The 14,654-nt window shown below is 43.0% G+C and overlaps 1 protein-coding gene across 1 annotated transcript in view; it reads right to left on the bottom strand.

Moving 5' to 3' along the window:
- Positions 1 to 212: 212 nt before the first annotated feature.
- LOC147902613 (dihydroflavonol 4-reductase-like) overlaps positions 213 to 14,654 on the bottom strand; it is a 37,492-nt gene continuing 23,050 nt past the window's right edge. Inside the window, exon 6 of the mRNA XM_087374069.1 lies at positions 213 to 444. Coding sequence (XP_087230195.1) covers positions 297 to 444 — 148 coding nt within the window. The 3' untranslated portion in view covers positions 213 to 296. The remainder of the gene's footprint in view (positions 445 to 14,654) is intronic.

Below are 14,654 nucleotides of genomic sequence, written 5' to 3'. Positions count from 1 at the left end.
TAAATTTTAGAGAATAAGGGCAAGCAATATAATGAAAAAGTCACATTTGCGCTAAATTTTAAAAAACTATTTTTTAAATAAAAGGATCAAGGAGACCCATATGCTCCTCTTATCTTTTTCTCAAAAGATAGGACACCCATACTTTCATCCTATCTTCTTCCCAAAAGGTTAAATATGCAATCTCAAGAGATCCACCTATCAAGAGTTTTTAATTGTATCTTTGAAATTTATATGCCAAATCAAAATATCCACACATAAATTTGTTAAACTTTCATGTTCACTATGTTCAAAAGGGCTTAGATCAAGTCTTTGAGTAATCCAAGTTTATAACAACAATTGATGGCATCATCATACATATCTTCAATATTATTGTTGTATGTAAATCCTAGTGTCAATAGCTTTTGGGATGAATATAAACGAGGATGTCTCTCAAAACTCCCAAAACTTCAAAACAAAAAGTCAAATTATGACTCTCTCTCTCTCTCTCTCTCTCTCTCACACACACACACACACACACACACACACATACACACATGGAAGCACGCAGACACATCATGCACACATGTATGAATGCATGAACACACACACTTGTGCATAGATGCAATGACATATGCATGCATGTGCACATGAATACACACAAACTAAAATATCAATGTATAATTATAATAAAGTGTTCTATGTGCATAGAAATGTACTTAGTGACTCACTAGCTAGTGTTTACTTCCCCTTAATCATGAGTTCCTTTAAACATTTCACTACATGTTATTATAATAGTTTGGATTGTATAGAAAACATTTTTGTGCATGTGTTTCTCCTTGGAATTTTGTAAAACAGCATTACAGCTAGGGTTTGAGCACAAACAATTTAGTGTATAATGAGATTGTAAGAATCCTATTGAATAAAGTATAGTGCAAAGATGCATTTTGAAAGAGAATCTCATTTGTGACAACTAGGAGGAATGGAGAGAGGATAGAAGGACTAGAGCACACAAAAAATCAAACAATCTTAGGAAATGAGCACCCTCTTTATTAGAAACAAAAGACTACAAAATTGCACACTTCAAGCTAATTGAAATCTTATGAGGTTTTTCACACACCCTTATGTATTTAGGACATTATATTTTCACCACTCTTTTATTTCAAACTAACCATAGATGCACATAAACTTTCTCAAAACCCCTTGAATTGCACTTTGTAAGGTGAGGGTGGTGACAAAATAAGCTTACTTTTGGGCAAAAATGAAAAAAACTAGGCACTTTAATGAGAATAACCAAAATAGTTGGAGAAAATTCTGAACTTGAGAAACTATAATGCATAAGAAAATCTCCTTGTATGGATATAATACTCCCATGAGGATTTCAAAGATAAGTTAATGTTCAAGCATGGCATGATTTTTAGATTGTTTGGGATTGTGATTCTAAGATTGATCTCTCTTCTAAGATTGATATCTTTGATGCTTTTGTAGGTGTTTGGGATGGTGATTCTAAGATTGATCTCTCTACTAAGATTGATATCTTTTCTTCTTAAAGCATCCAAATTACCAACGTCTAAGAATTCCACAATAATTTCAATTTATATGTGAAATTTCTAGAAGCCTAGCTTCCCATATTTGCATTTTTTCTACCTTTAGTGTTCCTTACATGGAAAGGCACCTATTGCTTATTTTGTTGACTCAAGTTTCTCCTACACAAAATATTGTCTATCGCTTATGGTGTTGAGCATTACCCTACATTTGAGTTCCCATATGAAGAGGATAGGCATTAGGGAGGAAGGTGATGAAATATTATGGATATGGAAGCTTATCAGCATTCAAGTTGAATTCCTAATGTTACACAAATAATAGTCTAAATGAAGAAACTTGTAACTTGGATGAGGATTTTGGTGGGATGGACATGCTCTCAGATATCAAACCTACACTAACTTCCATTAGGAAATATAAACACAATCAAGAAGTGTAGAATTTGTAATTGGAATCTTGATGGGAAACTTGCTATCAACTCAGAGATGAGTTAGAGCAAGGGTTGACTCATTGATTTAAAAATCAAGAAGTAATTACTTTGTGATGTCCAAACTAATTCAATTTTCATTGTCATTGAAGGACTAATGTCATTGTCATGGCATTGATTGTATCTAGGAGAAGTAGGTTTGAAGGGTAAGGTTATGTAGATAGATAAAGTTGGGTTGATGAATAAGGGAATCTCTGAGGCTGATCACAGTATAGAAATATTTAGCAAAGATATTTATTTGCTAAAGACAAGAGAACTTAGTAGCATGGAGAACTTGCTGAAGACTAGGGAACTTATCAGCATGGAGAAGTTGAAGGCCCATATTTTAGAATTAGTGAAGCAACATGCTATGAAAAGTGGCATGCTAGAAGATGCATGACAATAGCAACTTAGGGCAAAACTCAAATTTATCATGGGAAACCTTGATTGAAAAAACTCAAGGTTCCAATAAACCCCTATGAGGAGGCATGTTGGATCTTCATGAATCTTCATGCTTTGCAACCTAAGGAATACGCTATATTCTAGCAAGACTAGATTGGAGTGAAGGTCCTAGAAACTTTAAACTTGTAGATTAGGCATTGTTGTATATTATGGCAAGATTGGACTGGATTGAAACTTCTTGATAGCTTCATGATTTGAGCTTAGGCACAGCTAATGATTTGTTGTGGCCAAAGTGGAGAAAAAATCCTTGATAACTTCATTTAATCAATGATACCACTTGGTGTGTCCTATTGAAGTAGAATTCAACATTTTTTCTATGTGCATTGTGCTCAACTATTTGGTCAAGTTATGAGTTTACTATAGCACCTAGATGACAGAGGCATCAGCTCGGCATTAGTGAAAGCCTGAAAGGTCCTTAGAAAGATGTTTTATGTGAAAACTAAAGCCCAGATACTCAACGTTGAGATAGACTTGTATAACACAAAGATGGACTTGGGAGATCTAGTGTAGGACTACATCATCAAGGTGAATGTGGTCTAAGATTAGTAGAACACTTGGATATACTTAGAGAAGCTATTGCCACAATATATGAGTACATTTAGAGGACTTGATGCTCAAAGGGTTAGCGAATGTGCTCATTGATGATTCTAAGTCATTGGATAAAAGCATTTAGAGAGATATTTGGAATCAAAAATCAATGTAAAGGCCACATAGGATTGTCTTCAAAAAACTAGGAAGGCCTACACAATTATGAGCCAATCATAGAAGGTTGATACACAAGTACAATAGTGCAAGCACACAAATGGAAGACCAAATTTTGACAATAATCCAAATGTTTTGAAGGGTATAAGAGAGAGAATAGTTGAAGAATAGAGGATATGTGAATTGGAAATTTAATTGTTTGATCTAAAAGAGGAGTGAAACAAAGAGATCCAACAAATGCAAAAGAACATGGACAATGTCCAAGTTGAGATGCATTCCTTTGAGTAAAAAATAAGGGAAGCATAGCTAATCACAATTTAGCTACATAAGTCCCACTAGGAGAATGAATTAGCCAATGCTATGTTAGTGATTAAAAAATAGTGAGTTACATGTTGATTGAGGAACACCAAAAGAGAGAGAGAGAGAGAGAGAGAGAGAGAGAGAGAGAGACCTCACTTCTCTTTATGAAAAACCTGAATAAATTTGTTCCAAAAGTGACATTGTTGACAACTAAGATGGAGATTTTGAAGACTAGTTACTCTTAAAAAACCAACTTGCCACCCCTATAGAGGCTAGCATTGCTCAAGCACAAGTCTTGGACCAATGGTCTAATACCACTGAAGTCATTCCTCAACAAGCACAGGCCACCTTGCAAATGAAAAATCTTAAGGATGCATATGCATCCATCTACCATAACTATAAGGAAAAAATGGATGAATGAACTCCCACTACAATGCACAACGGTGGTGTACCAAGATCTTGTGGCCGCTCTACAAGAGGAAGATCATCTCAGAGCACGAGTGCTTATCCAATGGAAACAACTCCAACTCAAAATCATCTCCGCTCATCCAAACATCAAATGGGAGCTAAACTCTACACAAAATTTTCCAAGACTTGTCTAAAGATGAAAAAAATATCTTCTACCTGTCTACACATGCCAGGTTTACTGCACTCGGGATGGATGCTTTCATTGCATATGGATGCCTCACGGACAATACTCCCCTCAGGGTCATTGGTGGTTTGTTATCATCGCTATAAAATCCATCACTATTATCTCTAGGACATGACCAAGATCCCACCCTTGCAGCTGATGATCCCATCTCACCAAAAAAAAGTATTGTCAGAGGATGACAATGTGGGGCCTATCTCACATCTAACTTGCCATATCTAACCACTCTCTATGCCAATCTCATAACCTTACTTACGCTTGCTGCTACCACCCTCTTAACCTTCCCTGAGCTTTAGCCAAATATCTACTCCCTTAATTATGTCTTTGCTCATGCCTCTCACCACTTTCAACTAACCCTACAGTCGCAAACTTACCAGCCTCTCACACCTAGCTTCTTCCATTCCCTTGCTAATCCTACCCCCAAGGATTACCAAGATGCTCAAACCCTTTTCCCAGCTCTTTCCTCCCTCCCCTCTAATTCCACTCCCACAACTAACACTCTTCCATATTACTGCCCCATGTCCCCTGATTCTCTCCATGTCCTCCCATCACCTCCGACACTACTTGTGCTGCCATCAATTTACATGGACCCAATATTTGATTTTGAATATGTAGATCCAGATAATCCAAATTGCACTCCCATGCCAAATTCCAATGATGGGTATGATTTTGATGTAATACCACTTCCGAGTAACCCTATCAAGGATTTTTGGAACAAATATCTTGATAGGAAAACTTGAGGTGAACAACTTCCTTGCCAACCTTCATGAGCACCAAATTACTGAAGCTTGGATCTCTAACCTGATTGGCGCTGCCCCAAGATCTTTGATGTAATCTTGTGAAAACAATGTCTTTGTGCACCTCCATGCCTCAGAACCCATCCCAAGTTCTAAGCAGTTCCACAATGGCACAGAAGGGAGGCCAACATTAACACTTTGGGTAAGGATCGTGCCATTAATTGGCCAATGATCGAGCCATACTATGATGTAGAATGGAACATCCAAGGCACACTCACCCGAGCATTTGAACACCATGAGACAATAATGCGAGGAAACATTTTGACCGCATCCTTTAACAAAGTGCTATCTTTTGCAAAACCTTGTAATACATTCTAGAGGTTCCCAACCACATCGACCACCATTTTCCTACACTCAGTTTCAATCCTAGTGTGGCCGAATGAATGCTGATACTACAAGCAGACTCTATCAAAGAGGCAACTTCTTAGAAGCATGCCACATCTCTTTGTTTGCACAAATGGTGGATATAGGCTTCCTAGATACAAAGTAGAAATTGTATGGTCCAAAGACATTACAGTAGAATCGACTGGCACACCACAAGTTGCATAGCCATTGGGTTACATGCATGGCATCCCAACTTCATGATCACAATAAGCCATAGCCCCTGAAGCCATAGCCCGAGAATGGTTAATAAAATGGATCTAGGAGTATGTTGATCCTGTGTCAACATGGACTTAAGTAGCATAGAATGTGTGTGTATAGTAGTGATAAAGCTCCGCTTGTACTTGCATATAAGACTAGGAATTATCTCTCTTAGGTATCCGACATGCATGTTCTACATGCAAGTTCTACATGCGATTCCTACATGCATGTTCTACACTGTTCTACATACAAGTTCTACATGTGATTCCTACATGCAAGTTCTACATGTGATTCCTACATGCACTTCCTACATGCAACTCCTACATGCACGTTCTACACACAACTTCTACATGTAACTTGCAACTCCCACATGCAACTTCTAGATACAAGTTCTACATGTAGAGAGAGAATTATTCATAATAGCTCACCTTGTAGGTTGCTTGGTACCACTTGGCCTTGACTTTCATTGAAAGATCAAATTCATACTTGGAACAATCATAAATGCAAGCTTAATCTAATGGTATGACTTGAGCCAGGTGCAAATACATTTGTGGACAAGGGGCTACATCTCCAAGTGTTAGGTTATTGGGTAGTATGTTATACACAAGTTCTTCCTTCCTAGAATGGCTTGTAAGATATCAATAGAGATGTGGAGAGTTGTAGGCAAAAGTTTCTAGCTAAGGGATAGAGCATTTGCATCAAGAGGAAATGGTTGGAGAGAGACTTGTGTTGCTCATATCAGCCCAAAATCCACTGGAGAGGACAAATGGATGGGAGTGAGACATGTTAGGTGGGGTGGTTTGGCCTTTTAAGTTTATTAATTCAAGCCTAGAGGATAGCTTGCTTGACCTTCAATTTTCTCAATTCGACTCTATGAGATCGATGACCTTGCCATTGAGCATGTTCTTGAAAACTTATAGGGTATCATATTGTTCTATGATTTTTTGTGTCTCTCTCACTATCATGTTGATCAACTTGTGGAGGAATAAAATATTGGACCATGTGTCCAAGTTTCTATAGGGCTTGTGTGCCCTCTTCCTTCAATAGATTCCCTTTATTCTTGATCTCTTCCTATGGAGATCATCTTTAGTGAAGGAGAACTCTTGGTCAACTCCACTCTACTCTAGAACCTCTACATGGGGCAAGAGATTGAAGTCAAATGGAGGGATTTGGGACTAGGCGGTCTGATTTGCCATCATATTCTTGGAAATTTGTGCCTAGAATGCTTGTTGGAGTATGGAGATGTATCTTCTTTATCAAGCTTGGATGTAAATGGCCCAAATGCACCCACCTTGGTTCTTATCAGAGGCACCATCATCCTTGTTAACACTGGCTTGGTGTTGGAGGAGTTTCAAATTTTCAAGACCTAGTAGAGAGTATCTAGAGATGAAGGCACATACATGGGTTTGATACTACATGTGGGGCCATGGTACATGAATCAACAATGAGTGAGGGGAATGACTATAGATCTGAGGATTGTAGGCTAAGCCACTTGTCTTGACTACAACCTATATTTGATGATGCTCAAATGAGTACCAGGCTTACAATATCTTGACCTAGAGCAATTGTGGCCTATATGTAGTGGATCTCGGTGGTGACTCACGTGTCATGGGAACGTTAAAGATATGTTGATGGAGCTTCCACTCCGAGCTACTCCTTGTGGGAGTAATGCATAGCACAAGTCGTCCGCAAGTGTCATGCAAGTGGCCTCCGGATTGTTGCAATGTGGTTTCACGTGAGAGAAAGGGAAAAGGAAGAGGGGAGGGGAGAAGGAGAAGGGAGGGAGAAGGAGAGAGAAAGACGGGAAGGGGAAGAAGGGAGTGAAGGGGGACAGGGTGACAACCACAAGGGCAAAATGAAGGAAACAAGAGAACACCCAAAACACTCTCTTGGAATAGAAGAGGGAGCATGTATTCAACTTGGTGCAAACAACAATGAAGACCAAAGTCAACCATTTGGCCTTTTATACAAGTCACCTATTGAAGGGAGGGCCAACCCTTTCCTTTTTAGCACTCTCTCTCTCTTTATAACCAAGGGCTCTTGGGCCCGTAGGGTGCCAAGGCATATTGCTATTCTTACCATCTCTCCCTACTAGCGGAAATAGCACTTGTGTTAACCATATTAGAGCGTTTGGGACAGGCCTAGAATTAGGAGGTGGTCCTAACCATCTCCCAAATAGCGCTTGTGTTAGCTTCACGCCTCCTAGGCTTAGGTGATTTGGGGATGTAAATGCAGATCCCACGGCTGTTCCAGGAACTCCAGCTCAAGTTGCAGCGGCTAAACGCTGATGCTAAGGCTCAAAACAAGCATGTCACAATCCACTTCATGTTATCATCTTCTTAAATCTATCAATAATTGGAACAAAATCAAGCATTAAACATTTGAGCCCAAATAAAAAAGTTTGAGCCCGAATAAAAACTTTTACAAAATTAAGGTATCTCATTTTCAACACTTTTTTTGACGTAAATACCAATGGTAATTTTAATATGCTAATATCGATATTGTAGGAGGTAAAACTAAAAACATGAATTGTGCCACTTTCATTCATCTCTTTTAGCCTTGAAGTGAACCTCCACAACTTGGAAGCACCTCCAGACCTCGCAAGCACCCGTTACAACAAATTTGGACTAAAAAAAGGGCCCTTTAGAGAATTATCAAAATATTAGAGGCTTCCCTCACCCCCCTTATCCCACTCTCTCCCCTCCCAATCATGCGGCCAAAGCCCTACCCATACAAACTACTAGTATCCTTTGAGTGTACTGAAGAATGCCAAACATCCTTTGAAACCCTCAAACTAGCTCTAGCCACCGCATCAGTGTTGAGGTCACCCGACTAGAATTTAATATTCCATGTCCACATTGATGCCTCTAACTTTGCCATTGGATGTGTGTTACCTGGTATACTTTGCGAGACATTAATTAAACGAGGCCAAGGTTAACTACACTACCACCGAGGGAAGGTCTCGCCATGGTCTATGCAGTAAAGAAGTTCATGCACTACTTGTTAGCTAATAGGTTTGTCTTCTTCATGGACGATCAAGCATTGTTATACTTGGTCAACAAACCCTGCATGACAGGGCGCATCACCAGGTGGTGCTAATTCTGCTAGAATTCAACTTCACAATCGTTGTGCGTAAGGGCAAAACCCATGTTCTCGACAACCACCTATTGAGGATCCCGAACGGTGAGGCTCTAATGAGAGTAGACGATGATCTCCCTGATGCTTCTCTCTTCTTCCTTGGCATCATTCCCAAATGGGCCGCGAAAATCGGCCACTACTTGGCCAATGGACTACCCCTAGGTCACGCCCTTAAGAAGGATAAAGCCTGTAAACTCATTAAGGAGGCAACACCATATCAGCTGTTAGTAGGCCAACTATACCGCATGGGCAAGGATGGCATACTGTGAAGATGCATGTGCGAACACGAATACATCGAGGTGCTTGAAGAAGCCCACTCAAGAATCGCAGGAAGTCATTTTGCCACTGATGTTATAGCAGGTAAAGTGTTGTAGGCTGGTCTCCGGTGGCCAACACTCTTCGAAGACATGATTAAATTCATCAAACGATGCGACCCCTGCCAACATATCCAAATCCCACACAAGGTAGACATGATGCCCCTAACCGAAATCCTGGCCGACCAACCCTTTGAAAAATGGGGCATCGATTTCATTGGTCCCATAAGCCCAGCAGCTAAGGGGACTGGGGCCCAATACATCATCTTGGCCACTGACTACTTCACCAAATGGGTAGAAGGAAGAGCCACGGTTAAGGCTGATGCAAGATCCACTGCCAGATTCTTATATGAACAAGTCATTACGCGGTTTGGATGTCCGTTGGAGTTAGTCAGCAACTGAGGAACTCACTTTTTCAACAAAACCATAGCAATCCTGACGAGTGAGTTTTTGATCATTCATAGGAAGTCAACACAATACTACCCCAGAGCAAATGGCTTGGCCGAGAGCTCCAACAAAACATGCTGTAAGATCATCACATGTACGGTAGAAGCCAGTCATACAAACTGGGAGCATACGCTCATAGTAGCGTTATGGCCTATAGGACCTCCTACAAAGTGGCAACACATTGTACCCCCTTCAAGTTAGCCTTTGGGGTAGAGGTAGTAATGCCAATGGAGTATGTAGTGCATCTTGTCGTGATTGAAAGACTCACAAAAAATGCGCTAGTTGAATGGCTAGTCGACCTCAAAAAGTTAGAAGAGACAAGGTCGCGTGTGGCCTACTCTCTCCGAGTAGAAAAGGCCCAACATAAAAAGTGGTTCGACCACAACCGCAAGAACAAGGACCTGGCAGAAGGAGATTTGGTGCTCCTATACAACATCCACAATACCAAACATAAGCTTAAGTACCGAGGCATGGGTCCTTACCGCATAGTTGAGATCACTCCCTAGGGGTCATGCCGAATAGCCACCTTGGATGGAATAGAAATGGATGGCTACCTAAACAAAGCAAATTAAAAAGATACTACGGCCCACTCACTCTCTCCACCCTTCAAGCCGTGCATAGAGAAAAAGAACTCAAGGAAGAGGTGGCCAGGATGAAGCACTAGGCCATCGAGGAAGCCAAAATTCATAATGCTAAGCTTCAACAGTGTAGGCAAATGATTCTGCTTAAGGCAACGATTGAACAGATGCAACTAATGGATGAGCTAACAGTAGAGCCAGCCAAGTTCTTGTTCAACTGCAGGTTTCGTGCATGCGCATCAGAGAACTCGTGGATTCAGGAGCGAGCCACAACTTCCTCTCCCAAGAGGTGTGGGAGAAGCTACAGGTACCCCTAACCCTCACCGTCGCTTCAATAAGAGCTATAAATGGCCAACTTCTACAAGCTTTGGATTATGTAAATCTAAGTCTAATGGTTGTTTGCCAAGCTATGGATATACACTTTTATGTTCTCCCTACAGAAGCAACCGAAGAACATATTATATTGGGAAGAACCTGGTGCTACGCCATCAACTGTCAAATCGACTGGCATGCTCGAACTACTTCGCTTACGAATGGTGGCCAAACGGCAATAGTTCCATTGTGTGAACCAAGCCCCCCCTCTTTGGCTCTGACCTTGTCGATCCATGATAATGACGCTACATAGCAAGGCCGACCGGAAGCCCCAGCCTCCACTAGCACCCCAATTAAGGTCCCAGCTTGAAAGGAGAAGAAAGCTCACTGTAGTGGTAAACCAATGCCATTGCCTACTTGACTGATGCTAGCATCCTCCACCCAAGAAATTCGAGAGCTACAAGTACAAGATGCTATCCTTTGTGCCCAACGTCACTTCGATTGGAACCAACACCCAGAGAACGGTAAAGCAGCAATGACAGCTTTGGTTGCCCCAAGAAAGCCTCCTCTGAACCCATCCATTACTAGAAGAAAGTTGCACCGCTCACCTGCGCCCCGTCTCATCCACCGCCACACACCTCCAAAAGTTTGATCAACACCACCCGCTTGGGCGGCCAAGGCAAGAAAGTCACGTGGGTCCAAAAGTCGATAGTGCAAACCATGAGGATGTCGAAGGTAGCACTACAAGAACCTGCCAACGAACCGAATGAAGTAGACGTGGAACTCCGTAGGAATCGAATTCCACCCCACAAAGAGTTACACAAGAACCTCCCTCTAGGGACAAACACTCGAATGTAATGGTGAATGTACCCCCTCCAATGCTATCGTCCTACTCACAGAAGCAAGGTTCGGTCCCACAGGTAGACTCATGAAAGCTCGCTTCTCCCAAGAAGACGGACCATGCAGCAGCAACAAGGTCCGACACAAATGTGCCCCAAGCATCCAAGGTAAAAAATAAACTGGGCACATACTCTACATGGCTCCTTACATGCTATGCTGTAGTACGACACCCGCCTTCACCGCAATCATCATAATCATCGCGTCCAGATCTAGGTGAGTCAGTATGATAGGCATCTCAGTCGACACACCTGTAGCCCACTAGTTCCTTCCAAACACACCGCATACACACACGGTCAGCACCAGGTGATTAGAATCCATTTTTGCATTTTTTACATGTGTTCATAATCTTGCACACTGATCTCACTATCACATTCGCACCGCACAAGTGCACTCTGCTCAGTCACCCTCCCCCCCCCCCAACACCACTCCTTTCTTTTTCTCTTTTACACAGTCAATATCCCGCCAATCATCACGATCCCAACATGTCGTCGACCGTCGCCATCACCATTGACAAATCATGCCGGTTGTCACATTAGAAGTATCCCACCAACCGTCGCAATCCTCACATACTACCGATCGACACCACGGAAAGACACCACCGCTCGTCGCCATTCCAAATCGCATTGCCCCATCTTCATTCTATGCCACATTGGTCGTGGCCTTCAGCACCGATTGCCACCATAGATTTTTAGCACCGACTTTTGCCATACCTGTATCTTGCCGATTGGGGGGAATAGGAAATCTATATAAGTAGGCTTACCCCACCGGGTCATCACCATAGATGTTGCCCTAGAACTCTTGCAAAATTTGCCCAAAAATCTGACAGTTTCTCGCCCCCTTCCAATACAATCCAAACATCAAGTTTATGTTCTCCTGCTCTTCCTCATCCACCAACTCCCTCGTCACTCAACTCCCATCCTTGTTTGCGATGGATACTGAGCACAACTTCTTTGAGTTCAAAACCGACCTAGGACTCCATCCTTGCCCTAACCCAAAGGCCACTGGCCCATCGGACTCCCAAAGCACTCCATCTGCCACAATCCACATGCCGACCGAGATACCCTTGGAAGACTTACAAGGCGAAGAAACTTCCACCAAGCAGGCCACTCAAGAAGATCCAACTACGGTAGGCAGGCCTCCCTCGAAGTCACAAAAGCGCACCCTGGCACCAACCGCTATAGGCTAGTACAAGGTCGTACGCTCCCAACCACACTCGCCACTTGGAGAAGCATGGCTCTAAGAGCTAAATGCTTGTGTGATACACTCATGCTTTGTATATGAGGGCCACGACTACATGCTCCTACCATATTGTAGTGGCATATGCCGCTCTCTAGGACCCGATAGCCATGGAGGCACTCAACTTTACAGGCTTGGGTAGAATTGCCGCCCATCTCCCATGCCACCTGGACATGACACATCTGGTAGAACTCCTCAAGGCGTACAACAATAATGCCAAGATTGGCATCCTGTGAGATGCAGCAGGCACTCCCCACCACTACCAAATTAGACACGGTCAACCTGCCACCAGTGGTCGGGGAGAAATACTCCAAGCAGAAGAAAGAGATCGATGCCCTCAAAACGGTCTGTCACTACAACTGCCACAAGTGCAGGGGCTGCCTCTAGTTCACAACCATCTACAAGCCCGAAGTGGAGTGACCAGCAAGAGCCTTGCAATGGCTCACTCAAGCTAAGCACATGGACCATCATCAGTCCATTGTGCCCAATATCTTACTGTGAATGGTGGAATTCCAAGAGACAAATTGGGCTGACTACTTCTACAGCTAGATGCGACGATCTTGACACCCACGGGGATGTTATTGGTAATCCCATGTACATGTCGGTCCTCTATTACTTAAGGAGTCAACATCTGCCAGTCGTCGGCTTCAGCTTAGTATAGAAATCTGCCACCGGCCCAGTATAGACTAGGCAAGAAGAAACGGAGGTGAAGCCCAAGAGAGCAAGGACAACACCTAGTGTCACTCCGGTAATTCATGTGCAACCGAAAACAAGTCAGCTTCTCGACCGATATGAGGACTGCCAGTTGCATGAATTCATGCGACAACAACTGCGCCTGTGGCAGGCAGATCCTCAAGACAACAGCAAACGATTTCAAGGGGATCCCATTCTCATAGAAGATCTCCATGGCAATGAGACGATCAAAATTGACCTCCATACAAGAGCCGAAACTACGCCGACCTATGTCTTAGTCTCCACCACCCCTCATGAGACAACATCCTTTGCCACCGGCACCTCTTCCACTCCATGGCAAGTCTAATGGAGGCCTTACAATTTTGCAGCATGCCCTAGTATAAGGTAGCAGGTGGCTATAGCCACATGATGACAGAACAGCTGTCACGCACGGGCTTGATGGAGCTAAACCTCTTTGAAGCCCGCCATGGCACAACTCCCATAGGTCGCCCACACGATTTTACAAAGGAGGCAAGAACAAGCCTCACAACTCTCAGCTAGTCTCATCCAAGCCCAGCTCTTAATGCATGAAAGCCAATCGGCAATGGTCATAGCCCAAGCAACAAGCCATGCCGCCATACATAGAGCCGAAGAATACCGAGCCAAGGTGGAAGAGCTCAAGCTCGCTCTTACAAGGCTCAAGGACGACCTCACCACTAGTGAATCCCTGGTTCAGACGCTCATGGACCAGGTAGACAAGGTAGAGTCAAACCTGTGCACAACACGGGAGCAATAGGCACAGGCAGAGGAGCGATATGCTTAATCACAGGAGTCCCACGAGTAATAGGTCCACTCCTTACAGGATCTCCTACCACAAGAGAGAATCCTAACAGTCTCCCTCCAAGAAGAAATTGAATGCTAGCTTGCCACCAGCCAATCAGAGGAGTCAGGATTAGAAGACCGCGAGCAACAGGAGTTTTGGATATATAGGGAGGTGTCTACACAATTAGCCACATACACACTTGCACCACGCACCATCCCCCAAACCCTTCAAATGGACTTTGATGCACTCCGCACACAAAATCTCATCTTCCACCTAGACCTCACTTCTCCACTTTCTCCTAATGCCCTCTAGACTATTCTTCGTCGTAACCCCAACCACTACCGCCCCATCTTAGCCGTCATATTTCTCTCGATATTCAACCCACTTCTCTATCTCTTCTCTGCCTCTGCAATCTCCAAAAACTATCCGCACATCCCATCCTTCTCAATTTTCAAGCCTAGTGCAGCGTCATCACTGAGTCCCTTAATTATCCTACGGACAATGAAGTGATGCAACTTGCAAAGTGCGAGGAACTCACGTCATTAGTCTGCACTCCTGCAAGTCTGCATGCAAACATCAATTGGACGCAGACCTACGGCCAAGCCTCAGCCATCCAATCTCAAGGGCCTACCAGTCCACAACTTTCCACCCCCTCGGAATAATAATCCTCTTCAATAGGGTGCTATAGGCTCTCCAAGACTCACTTGAGTCCTTGGTGAGCAATTTTGAAACAATTCACGTAGCCTACCTAGAGGAAG

This window comes from Dipteris shenzhenensis, chromosome 4, assembly GCF_047967505.1.
Source record: "Dipteris shenzhenensis isolate YYH24624 ecotype China chromosome 4, Dip_SZ_1.0, whole genome shotgun sequence".
NCBI classification, from domain to species: Eukaryota; Viridiplantae; Streptophyta; class Polypodiopsida; order Gleicheniales; family Dipteridaceae; genus Dipteris; species Dipteris shenzhenensis.
Note: the sequence above shows the minus strand (reverse complement) of the source record. Positions and strands in the feature narration are given on the sequence as shown.